The sequence below is a fragment of the Arachis ipaensis genome, chromosome B4 (genome assembly GCF_059453495.1).
Source record: "Arachis ipaensis isolate K30076 ecotype BB chromosome B4, ASM5945349v1, whole genome shotgun sequence".
In the NCBI taxonomy this organism is placed as follows: Eukaryota; Viridiplantae; Streptophyta; class Magnoliopsida; order Fabales; family Fabaceae; genus Arachis; species Arachis ipaensis.
In genome coordinates, this window is record NC_142439.1 from 87,573,427 (window position 1) to 87,586,794 (window position 13,368).

Genomic DNA, 13,368 nt, shown 5'->3' on the forward strand with positions numbered 1-13,368 from the left:
GCTCTTCTTTCTTCAGTCCAGTTCAGGACTATATTAAGGGTTTCTCTGAGATTTGATCTACAGACCCTTTTCTTTTCTTTGATTTCAGCCCTTGTAGGATTGTTTCTTATTATCCCTGTTCTCTGGGTTTGAATTGGAGCTTTATCTGCTCTTTTTAGGGTTTGCTCTGGATGAAGAGCTTCATATTCCCTGAAAGATTCCTTTGCTTCTTCCAGTGTTAAAAACCCTCCTTTATGAATTATCCTTGATTGATGTGTAAATGGTGCTGCTTTTTCCCAGGCATCATATACTCCTTTCATGGGGCCATTATAAATTACATAATATTTTTTATCTTGGGTGGATTTTTTGATAATTTCAGCAATTGTTTTATTTTCTGGAATTTTTTCTTCACCTGATTTGTCCACCACGCTTAGCTGGCTGAGCTCTGATGGTTTTGGTTGTTGCGTTGATTTCATTGCTTCGATGGCCTTCTTGAGGGATTGGATCTGTGTCCTTATTTGCTGACAATGCTTGCATTTTTCGAGTTCTTGTTCGTATTTCTGAATTTCTTGATCTAATGCGTTGTAGACGAACTCCATTCTCTTGTTAATGTATCTGTTAGGTAGCTTGAATCTGTCCTTAATGTAAATTCTCTGGGTAGTAAATCAATTTTCCATTTCTTAAGAGATTTAATTGCTGCTAGAGTTTCCTTTTCATGAGTGGTATATCTCTGTTCTGTTGGAGTAAAAGTCCCTGAAATATACCTGCAAAGTAGTTCCTTTGGGGAATTTTTAGAATCTAGTGATTCTTTTCCTTGCTCCAAACTTTTTATAGCTTTCTTAGCTTTTAGACATCCTGACCAGGTTATGTCTGAAGCATCTGTTTCTACTATTAAGTAGTCATTTTCTTCTGGAATATAAAGTTCTGGAAGTTTTTCACATAATTTTTTAATCTTTTGAATTTGCATACTATCTTTTTCATCCCATTTCCATTCTTTTTTAGTACTTATTTTTGGAAATAAGCTTTTAGTGTATTCTGTTATATTCTTTAAGAATCCTTGATCAGAAATATAATTTATACACCCTAAAAACCTTTGTAATTGTTTTCTATATTCTATTTTATTAGGAAATAAATTTACCTTTTCTAGGACATTTGGCTGAAGTTTTAGCTTTCCTTGAGTGGATAGAATTAATCCAAGAAACTCTATTTCTTGTTTTGCTATTCTTGCTTTCTTTTTGCTAAAAACTAATCCTTTTTCTTTACATCTTTCTAAAACTATTAATAATTTTTGAAGATGATCTTCTCTATCCTGTTTTGTAAAAATTAGTATATCATCAATGTATACTAAAACAAATTCATTTAACTCTTTTAGATTTTCTTCCATAAATCTTTGATAAATACCTGGAGCTTGTTTTAATCCGAATGGCAATACATTCCATTCATAGAGCAACACACTTGTTGATTCTTTTGTTGGACAAGTGAAAGCAGTTAGTTTCTTTGTTTCTTCGTCTAAACGAAGTTGCCAATATCCTGATTTTGCATCAAGAGATGAAAACCAAGTTGCTCCTTTGATTTTTTCTAAAATAGAATCTTTTCTTGGAAGTTTATGAGCATCACCAATAGTTGCTTCATTCATCTTCTTATAGTTAATAACCATTCTTCGTTTTCCCCTTTTAATTTCATTATTGTTTTCGACATAAAAGGCTGGAGCCGCATGAGGACTTTTACTTAATCTTATAATTCCTTTTTCCAAAAGATCTCTACATTCTAATGAAAACTCTTCTCTATCTCTTGCGGAATAAGGGATTTTATTTGGAACATTTATCTCTTTTGTTGGATCTTTTAATTTAATGCTTACTAATTCGTTATTTGTATTTTTAATATCTAAAGGATTTTCAGCACAAATTTCATCCAAAAGTTCTTCTATCTTTATTTCAAGATTATTTTTTGGGATATTTATTTGAAAGTATAGATTTAAATAACATGTCTCTAATATAGAAAATATTTTAAATTTTAAGATCTTATCTATAGTAGTAGTCGGTATTTTTATACGTTTTGATTTTTGATTTATTGAAGAATCGTGTGGAGCTTTTAAAACTATATATGTTAGTTCTTGAATGAATGGATGATATAGCTTTAAAAAGTTATTTCCTATGATAAAATCCATTCCAGAATCTAACATGTATATAGATGGAACAATGAACCTATAATTTTGAATAAAAATTTCAACCATCTCTGCTTTTTGATCAATTTTATGTATTGATTTGTCAGCTATTCTAACTCTTAATGGTTTCTTTAATTTTATTGTTATTTCTTTTTCTAAAATACCTCTTTTTTCTCCAGTTTGGATAGTATTTTCTTTTTCTAAATTGATATTTTCTTTTTCTTTGAAAATTTTTATTAAGACCATATTTTTGAGGTATCTCTTCATTATCCTGACAGCAAATTCTAATTATATTTGCAAATCTTTTTTGAGTTGCTTCTTGCATACAATGTTCTTTTATTTCCTCTCTTATTGCAGAGGTTGCTCCACCAAAATTATTTTCAATTGTTCCTCTATTTACTTCTCTTATAAATCTTCCCATAATAAATTCGTTAGCAGGATATGGAAGTTTTGTTATATACATACTAAGATAATGATTTTTATCTTCTTCTTTTAATTTGTAATAATGTATTCTATATTCACATATATAAGACTCCACATTACATAGATCATATATGTGAATGTTAGCTAAATGGTTTTTTGCTTCTTGATATTCTTTATTATAGACTTCTTGTTTATGATCTATGATATTTTTTCCAAAAAATTCTTTATATAGAATCATCATTATATATAATATCTTATCATAAGCTGTTATTTTTGTTGCTAATTCTTCTATTATTTGGTTTTCTATTGATGTCATATAATCTCTTATAGCTCCTTTAGTATGAAACCCTATGTAATTCCAAATGTCTCTTTCAGATAATTCATTAAGTTTTGGATTAGTAAAGGCTTCTAATAAGAAGGAATTCAACCAGTTTTCAAAAATTTCTTTTTCATTCGTTTTACAGTCTAAATCGAGCATTCTTTCTCCTTCCATTTCCTGGATTTTAGGAACGTATTTTGATGGTATTTTTGTATGTTTTGAATCTTTATTTATAAACCCTTTTTTAAAAGCATAATTATCAAAACCTGTTTCTCATTTAAATTGAGATTGATTATCCCTAGATGTTCCAGCTTCATTTTTTACTTGTATTGGAATTGCTGGTTCTTCGTCACTTGAATAATCTAGGATGTGTTCTTCATTTTCTATATTTTCAGAATTTACTATTTCTTCTTCTATCTGAAATCCCTGTTCCATAATATTATTTTCTTGAGCCATTTTTAATTGTTTAAAAAGCATTGTAACTTCTTCTAATTTTTCTTCGATATTCATAATTTTAGTGGTGATTTTACTTTTAAATCTGTTATGTTGATTATATTTTGAAATTTTTCTTCTTTTGGATTTTCTTTTTCCTTATTTCTTTGAAATTTTATGGATACTAGTATTTCTTCAAGCATATCTACTATAGAATTTAATTGTGGGTTAAAAGTATGATAAAGATGTGGGGAATCATTTCCATGATAACATTTCTTAGAAATTCCGTGTGAAAAATAAGTTTTTTCAGGTTTTTGAAGTCCTTCAATAAAGCTTATAGTAAAATAAAGATTTTGAGAAAAATCGTTTTGTATTGATTTTAAGAATTCGGTGTCATTACAGTTAACATTAGTTAAAATCATTAATTTTTGATCTATTAATTTTGATAACTTAATTATTTCTTCTCTTAAATCTTCTAATTTACTTTTTTCCATTAGGTGACGCTTTTCTTTGTAAAGAGTTACAGTTTTAAGTGAAAAGTGTGGCTTTAGAAAGTGTGGTTTAAGTAAGCAAATTTTTAAATCTGTACAGATTTATACCATATAATTTTCTTAAAAGTATACATAACTTGGGAATTGTATACCCATCCATCAATCAAGAAGGAAGGCAACGACGATCAACTGTAAATTCCTAATATGCTTTTTGACAAGAACGATGCCCAAATAAGAACCATTTATTTTCTTAGGAGTAAAAAGATAAGTCTATATTAGCATACTATATCTAAAATAAAATAGATAAAAGAGTAAATACTCTCCCACAAAATCTTTTTTGCTTTTGGAAATTAAACCAATTCAATACCACCCGAAACATAAAGAAAAATAAGAAATTGTTAGAATCTTATGCTCTAAGAGAACAAGTTCAACCCATATAAGAAAACCGAATTTAAAAAGATAAAATAAAGAAAAATAAAATACACCAAAACAAGCTTCTTCCGATAATTCTTTAATATCATTTCATTAACCAGCAGAGATGGACGATTCAGGATTAGCGGAAGTTTATACAAAAAGCAAAGAAACCAACAAAGAAACAAAGCACCCATGGCTAGATACACCCAAGCCAAAGTTCAAGGATGCAGCAAGACACAGGCCACTTTATTCTAAGCACTCCAAAACGGGGAGTGTTTTTTCTTTAAACACTCCTCCAGAAGAGTGTACACAAAACCAGTAACACATACACATAATAACACTACTAGATATCATTATTATGATTATTATTATTATTATTTAACTAAAAGGATCTCTGCTTCTGCTGTGCGTGTGAGCGTGTGGGCTCTTCACTTGCAGGTGCATGGGTTGCAGCTGCAGTTTGGTCCACACTTACAGGCATCGTTCTCAGCTGGAACACCCATTTCAGCACCCTCGAATTGGGCCTTGGCAGGCGCAACTCCCATCACCAATGACTCTGTTGTGCTGCTGCTCTCGGTGTAGCTCAAATCTGGGTACATCTTGCAACTGCACATGCAAACATCATGTGAATAAAAATAAAATTACTTCTGCTGTTCTTGTCACAGTTACATGGCATGCAATTCGCTCCGGTACAGGAACGATACACAGTACGACCATATGTAAAAGTGGAAAATATAAATACGACTTTCCGCTACGCTGATGAATTATTATTTGCGGTACGCTACTTAATGGGTGAATTCCTGTAAGCTGAGATTTTAGAAATAAAGCCAGGGAAGAAGATGCTTTGTAGTGTGTGAAATAGACCCCAATTTACTCATCAAATAATTTACTTCATTTCTAAACATGAAATTGAAGCTCACAAATCCCTCTTGGGGGCTTCAGGGAATTTTAAAGCAGGACAGAGCTGAAAGCAATCATGATCTGACGAAATAACAACAAAACATCGGTTTCTCATATCATTCAGCCAAAGAGAGAGCGAGAGCGCAAATTAAGAAAGGAAGGGGACAAACACAAATATCTATGACAACCAAACGTTGATGCAGCCAACAAAATTCACCCTTCACACCATACATCATGCTTTTACAAAGAGACACATAAATAAAATAAAGCATCGTGTTTTCAGAAAACAAGAAATAACATTTCCGTCAAAATCAAAACAAACGTTCAGGTGTTCCTGTTCAGAAACTCAGAGCCAAAACCAGTGTCAACCAATTTTACAAACAATTCAGCCAAAAAACGAAAAAGTACCCAAACATATCAGCCGAAACACCCTAGAACAAAATTCCACGAGAATTCCCATTTTTAAAGAAAAGAAAAGAAGAAGAAAAAATTAATGCTACGAAAATCTTACCCTCCACAGCCGTTGCCGCACTTGCAGCCGCTTCCGCACCCACAGTTTCCTCCACAGCAAGACGACATTTTCAGTTTAAGAATCGGAAACACCAGCGAAAATTGCAACAAAACAAGTAACTAGAACGATGATCAAATCTCACTAGAATGGGTTTGAAGGCGAAGCCTCGACTGGAATTTATAGAGCGATTGAGGGGCGAGACTTGAGGGTGTGAGATATTTACCGTACACGTGTCACGATATCACTGCTTCTAAATCCAGTTGCGGACTTACTTCCACGTCGACTTCGTTGATATGGGCATATGGCTCATTGCCTCATTGACTCGTCTATCTTGCGAGAATCGGTGTCTGGGGTTTTCTGGTGTGTTCTTGAGTGTAAGTTACGACTTTGAGCTGTTTGCCGTTGAATGAGATATTAACTGCTGATTGAGATATCTACGTCTAAGATTTGATGAGAATAATGGCTCTGATTAAATAATTTTTAATTTTTTAATTTTTTTATCCCACTTATAAAATATGGGTAATTAGTTGGATTAGTTTAAAAAAAAATCACTATCTTTTAAATTAGTTCCCAAAAGTTTTTTTTAATCAAATTCGTAACATTTTAAGTGAGTCATTTTAATCTTTTCGAAATTTGTTGCTAACGACATCAAAATTTGTTGATGGGAACGTTAAGTGACACCATAACACACACTTAGTTGTCATAAATCTCTCAATTAAGTTTTGATTAGATCTAATTTCATAAATTTATCATACTAATAGTCAATTAAAATTTTTATGTGTGTTATAGTATCACTTAACATGCCACATAAATAAATTTTAGTGCCGTCAACAAAAAAAGACAAAAAAAATTAATACGATTAATTTAAATTTTTTAAAAGACGAATTTAATTAAAAAATCTTTTAACAACTAATTTAAAAAACAAATAATCTTTAAGAGATGTTGATCATTTATTCTATAAAATATATAACAAAATATCACACTTTATCTCTCCAATAAAAAAAAGGGCAATGTACGTAAATAAATAAATGGAGAGAAAGGTTTACCTGATTGCAACAATTGGAACCTCGTTATCTGGATGTCCTTTTTTTGTTATTATGTAATCCGTGGGAGCTAACTATGGTTAGAGTTTACATGTAAACAATGGCAGTCAGCAACGATTTAGCAAGAAGAAGTGTTGAACGTAAAACGTGGTAGGCCACCATGGTTTAGGAAGGCAGAAATAAACCCAAAAAATTCTATAGCCAGCCACGGTTTATGAAGGGTTTTTTAAACTCATAAACCCTTGTAGGCAGCCACGGTTTATGTGGAGAAGAATTCTATAAATATATGAGCGAGGTTGAAGCTTGTGAAGAGATCATTATCACACAATGACAAGTGAGGAAGAGAGTTTTCTTGTGTTAGTGCAATGCTTTGGGAAAATTAAAAGAAGTAAAAATATGGTGTGAAGTTCACTGACAGAGAACCGTTGAGTGTATTCATCGGTTCATCAAGCACTTTGTCAGATGTAAAGAACAGCATCTTGCAGAAGCTTGGGGTATTTGGAAGCAAGTGGGTGAAGAAGCTATTCTACAAGATTCCCATCGCAGTTGTGTCGACCGGTGTTAAGTATGATATGTTTGTGCTAGCGGTTGATGAAGATATTAGGGTTCTGTTTCATTGTGTTAGGAGTTTTCTGGAGGTCAAAATACACAAGTTGTATGCGAAGTTGGAGGTTGGTGTCGATAGTTCTGGGGCATCAGCTCCAGTTCATAGCTCGACTACCACAGGCGGTGCGTCTAGTTCGATGCCTATGGCCGGGCCATCTGTTTCGCAGGTCGCATCCCCCTCCTTCGCGGCTGATTTAGATCAAACGGAGGCAGTTGGTTTGTACCGTTGGAGAATCCTGGGGTCTGGCAGCAGGCATTTGAGGCGGATACCGGTGGTGGCATAATTCATGAAGTACAAGGCTTCAGGGAACCTGATCGAGTAGAGAATGCAATGCAGGACGATGACTCTGATCAGGAGCATGTAGATATCATTGGGGATAGTGATGATGACACAGGTCCCAATCCACATGCACAGCACGGGCCTTCAAGTTCTAGCACACAGCAGTACCCTCCACACTTCTCCACTCTAAACTTGGAGGCTCTGGGTCAACAGGCGGACGGAGGTGCTACAATTGGGGGTTCTTCTATAGAATTTCAGATTGGGCAATCGTTCCAGAATAAAGATGAAGCTGTTCTGAGTGTGAAGGACTATAGCATCCGTCGAGGTGTTGAGTACCGAGTCTTGGAATCGGATCATCTGAAGTATCATGGAAAATGCAAGGAGTTCGGCAAGGGTTGTAGTTGGTTGATTCGCATATCGCTTCGTGCACGAAAGGGCACTTGGGAGGTTAGGAGGTACAATGGTCCACACACTTGCTTGGCCACGTCTATTTCCAGTGATCACCGTTAGCTTGATTACCACGTTATCTGTGCGAGAATTTTTCCGTTGGTTAGGGCGGATGCTGCGGTTACGATAAAGGTCTTGCAACAAGCAACAGAAGCTGATTATGGGTTCCGGCCTAGTTACAGAAAGGTTTGGATGGCAAAACAGAAGGCAGTAGCACAAATATATGGAGACTGGGAAGAGTCGTATGCCGAATTGTCACCTCTCAACGAATGCGCCAAGTAGAGGCTCATCAACCCAGAACCACTGACTGTTCAGCCTAGCGAAGTGATACAACCCAGCGGTCTCCAAATAAGGTACAATCCGGTCGTGTAAAGGCATATTCTGTTGTCTCCTGACCCCGCTAATAACCCTAGTAGGCTGCAAAATGTGGGTAAAGAAATCCTCAACATACGACCAATACTAATAACAGCAAATATAATAGTGATAAAAATAACAAAACAATGGCAATAATAATAACGACAATAACAATAGTTACTAACAAGGATAAGAGTAACATTAATATGAATAAAAATAACACTAATCCTAATAATAAAAAAATTAACAATGATAACAATACCAACAGGAATAATAATACTAACAACTCCCACTAATAATAATAATAATTATACTAACAACTCACAATAATAATAACAATAACAATAACAATAACAATAACAATAACAATAACAATAATAATAATAATATTAAGAATATTAATAATAAGCTTGTACAACTAACCTCTTGGTCGATGTATCCAGCCACATGCGCAACGCCATTTAATTGGTACAGGCGAGTTTCGTCTTTCATAGCTCCACCCCCTATTGCTTGAAACCCTCCAAGCTTCCCCCTTAACCTCCAAGGCTCCCCGGAATCTCTCAAGCACCCACCCTCAAAAATTTTGCTTTCCCACACAGGTGATCCATGATGAGTTATAGCGGCTAATGAATTTATACTACCTCATGCATAAACCGTGGGAGGCAGGAGGGTTTCATGTGCACAAGATTTTTTCATAAACCGTGGTTGTCAGCCACAGTTTCTGGCACCAAAATTCATGTATAATCTGTCCTAGGCTACAACAGTTTATATGTTTTACAATCCACCACGGTTTACATATAAAGGCAATCAGGACATGCACGTAAGGTTTCTTCACTTGTTGTATATATGTAAAGCTTTCTCCGTTTTATTTCATTCAAGTCAATTGCCCTAAAAAATGAGAGAATCTAAACTTTTTTTTTTTCACTTAATGATGATTCGTACATATTATAATCAGATTGACCAATAAACATTTTGTTTATTTCATTGTAGCAGTTAGGGTGCAACGAAGAGTTTGAAGAAAATTTTGGTGAAAAAAATTTTAACATAAAAATTATATAATAATATTATATTAAAATAAAATATATAAATATAATTATTTTTAAATTTGTTATTAATATGATAATAAATAAATAATTATATGCGGAGAAAAATTATAAAATATTTTAAATGATACTTTTTAAATTTTAAGTGATTTAAAATTTTTACTACAAATGTACTAATTCGATTCAATATATACGTTAATTAAATATTTAATATATATGATTGTCTAAATACAAAAATAGAATGAATGTTAAGGCACTTTAGAACAAGTAATAAATGTGCCATTTTTTTTTTATTTTTTAGTGTACATTTAGAATTTGAAATCATAAATTTTAAAATTTAAATCTTAAATTTTAAATATTAATCTATAAATCTTAAATTATATACTCTAATTTCTATACCCTAAATACTAGATTTTATATTCCAAACACTAATACAAAAAAGAAAACAAACTAACCTCTTTAATGATGTCTTTGACAACATGGACAACATCGTTCAGTCGGTACAAGCGGTCTTCATCTACCATGGTCCCACTTGAATATGCACATTCCAAAAAATTCAAATCCTCTTCCAGCCACCTCTTCTCTCTCTTAAGAATTTTCTCTCTCTAACCAAATGCCCTTTTCACACCAAATGAAGGATCCGCGGTTGGCTTTTGTGGTTTTATAGCCAACCTTCATGTAAACCGCGATAGCCTCTAGCAGTTTTTATCTACCTCCCATTTGTACCTAAACCGTTACAACCAACAGCGTTTTATGTGTGTTGCACATCCTTCAGAAATCGTTACAACCTATAGCAATTTCTGCCTAGCTCTATTTCAACGTAAATCGCAGTTACCAGTAGCAGATTACGTTCAGTTTTAAATTTGCTAATGCCTGTAGCGGTTTACATAGTTATAGAAAAGTTACAAACAAGTATGCAGTTTCAGAAAGTTATAATCTGATAAATTTAGTTTCCAATCATTTTATTTAAGTTACTTGTCTTAAAAATGCATCAATTTCTTAATTTTTTATCATTGTAATTGTAAAAAATTATAATATATAAGTTGTAAAATATGTAAAAAAAAATTATAATTATAATAATAAATATTAAAATTTATAATACTTATTAAATGTTTTCATGTCCTTTTCATGCAAAAAAAAAATTCAATTAAGGAACCAAAAAAATATAATATAATACTAAGATGTTATGTTTGAAATTAAAAAAAAAAAGTATTGAGTTTATGGAGAAACTGAATGATACTAAGATGTTATGTTTGAAATATTTAAAAGAAATATATTGAGTGCATGGAGAAATTGAGGATAGAACTTGTTCACACTCTGACCTAAAAACATAAAGTTAGGCCCAATAAGAATAATAGTCCACCAAAAAAGGTGGCCTCATCTACCTACCCGACCTCATAGAGGTCGGGCACGACAACAGTAGCTCAGTCCTAATTATCTGAATGATTAACTAACTTCTAAGATATCTTCCACCTTTCTAGATGGAAGTTATCATCAACTTCCTTAGAGAAAGGAAATAGTTATCCACTAATAAATGTGGAACTACTCTAAAAGGTGATTCAACGTTCTACTATAAATACACTGATACCCTCAAGTATATTCAGAACCCAATCTACTAAAAACCTGCCTAAAACCTTTGCTCACTTAGGCATCTGAGCCTCTTGTAGGTACCAGCCCCCAGCTCCTCATGAGGAACTCGGACGGCGGCAACTCGACTTTTATACAAGTCAGACACGGCCCTTAGAAGGAGTCTGGACCTCACGTCCCGGCCCAAATACAATCCAGTTTCAGGTTACTACTAGAACATTAGGTTGTTGCCGGAAACCTAGAAGTCTACACCTATGCATGGCGAACAATCAATTTGAGAACGGTCATATGACATCTGAATTGGAACCAGAGCCTCGCAATGATGATCGAGCACTTGCATTACCTCCACCACGGGAAAGAACAAACACCCCCATGGGGAAGGTACATCAGGGAGCCCGCCACCACTGCGGATTTACTCAGAGATCCACCCACCTAAAGATGAGGAATCCCTCATCCCACAGAGATATTGGGACTTGAACTCGGGCATCACGGTCGAGCAAGAGGCCGAACGACAACAAGAAGCAAAAAGAGAATTATGAAAAGATGTATGACGATGAAGAGAGCTGGAGAAAAAGCTCTCGAGACTAGAGGCCGACCTTAGAAGTCAGACTAATCGGGCTAATCAGGAGAAAATTCCTCTTGGAGGAGAAGATCTGTTTGTTGAGAAAATTATGCGAGCTAGAGTCCCCAGAAACTTTAAAAGCCCCGACATGGAACTTTACAACAGAATTACCGACCCCAGACACCACCTTATCAACTTCAAAAGTTGAATGTACCTGGTTGATGCGTCCGACGTAACTCGCTGTAAGGCCTTCCTGACAACACTGACCAATGCAGTGATGAAATGGTTTGATAACTTACCGCCCAGGTCAGTGACTTGCTTTAATGACCCGGCAAGGAAGTTTCTTACCTAATTTTTAATTCAAAAGGATAAAGTCAAATATGCTCTAAGTCTACTTGGGGTTAAACAAGAGGTCAGAGAAATACTCCAAGAATATATGGATAGATTCAATAAAATTTGCTTGAAAATACAACACTTATCTCCTGAAGCAGTGATAATGGGGTTGGTTAATGGCCTTAGAGAAGGGTCGTTCTCCCATTCTATATCCAAACGGCACCCGACTTTCCTGTATGAAGTGCAAGAGCAGACAGAGAAGTATATCCACATGGAAGAGAACTCCCGACTTAGAAAACCAGTCCGAAAGTCAAACCCTTCCTATCAAGGTCGGGATAAGAAAAAGGAGACAAAGAAAAAGAAGGAGTACAACTTGAAGAAATCTCGAAGATACCACAGCTACACCTCCTCTGAGTTTCTCTTGTTGATGTCTATAGAGAGATCGGCCATACTGAAAAACTTCCACTTTCTTGCCCCATCAAGCACAAGAAAGCCGGAAGTCAGACGGAATATTGTGAGTATCACAAATTATATGGACATTCTACTAATTATTGCTATGATCTGAAAAGTGTGATAGAGAAACTGGCCAAAGAAGATCGATTAGAGAGGTACCTCGCGAAAGGACAAACGATCCAGAAAGAAAGAAGAAAGGTGATGAAGACGAAGGTCGATGAGATCAGCCACCACAAACCCCTGATAAGCACATACACATGATAAATAGAGGATTTGCAGGAAGGTGAGTAACTAAGTCTTCTCGTAAAAGGCATCTCAAGAAAGTCTACCAAGTTGGTGGAAACTGTGACGTTCCCGACTTGCCTACAATTTCATTCACCAAAGAAGATGCTCAAGGCATGACACCTGATCACGATAATCCCGTTGTGATCACAATGATATTCGCCAATGCAAACCTCTACAGAATCCAATCTACTAAAAGCTTGCCTAAAACCTTTGCTAACTTATACATCGGAATCTCTTGCAGGTACCACCCCCACCTCCTCACGAAGAACTCGAACGACGGCACCTCGGCTTCTATACAAGTCGGACGCGGCCCTCAGAACGAGTTTGGACCTCACGTCCCAGCCCAAACATAATCCAGTTTCAATCAATTGTACTACTTTTTCCCTTTGCAACATTTTACTAATATTTTTATAAAATATTTCAGGAGATATGGTCCTCCAACTAAAGCCCATTGTTAAGGTGTATAAATTCCAGCCTGACCTAAAATTCATTATGAATCGAAATCATTTTTGTTCAATACTATTTTCGAGTTGAGTTTAAGTTATGTTTTGGGTCAACTACTCGACTTAACCTGTCATTTTATATAAATAAAATATATTTTTTTTATGATGAAATTAGAAATAAAATCTTGTACTTTTATATTTTAATTAATATTTTTTATTATATAACATTATTTTACGTTTAAAATTATTTATCATATATATAAAATATTTATTAAAAATTAACTTTTAAGGGTCATATT

At 34.4% G+C, this 13,368-nt stretch overlaps 2 protein-coding genes across 2 annotated transcripts; one reads left to right on the forward strand and one right to left on the reverse strand.

The window, feature by feature from the left end:
• Positions 1 to 4,306: 4,306 nt before the first annotated feature.
• LOC107639467 (metallothionein-like protein 2) lies at positions 4,307 to 5,781 on the reverse strand. The gene is made up of 2 exons (XM_016342974.3): positions 5,634 to 5,781; positions 4,307 to 4,828 (listed from the first exon to the last, which is right to left on the reverse strand). Exons 1-2 carry the CDS (start codon positions 5,699 to 5,701, stop codon positions 4,651 to 4,653), a joined length of 246 nt encoding a protein of 81 aa, XP_016198460.1. The 5' UTR covers positions 5,702 to 5,781; the 3' UTR covers positions 4,307 to 4,650.
• A 145-nt stretch (positions 5,782 to 5,926) lies between these two features.
• Positions 5,927 to 8,291, forward strand: LOC107636663 (uncharacterized). The gene is made up of 4 exons (XM_016340158.1): positions 5,927 to 6,007; positions 7,084 to 7,449; positions 7,533 to 8,017; positions 8,117 to 8,291. The coding sequence occupies exons 1-4, from the start codon at positions 5,927 to 5,929 to the stop codon at positions 8,289 to 8,291; spliced, it is 1,107 nt and encodes a 368-aa protein (XP_016195644.1).
• The last annotated feature ends 5,077 nt before the right edge of the window (positions 8,292 to 13,368 follow it).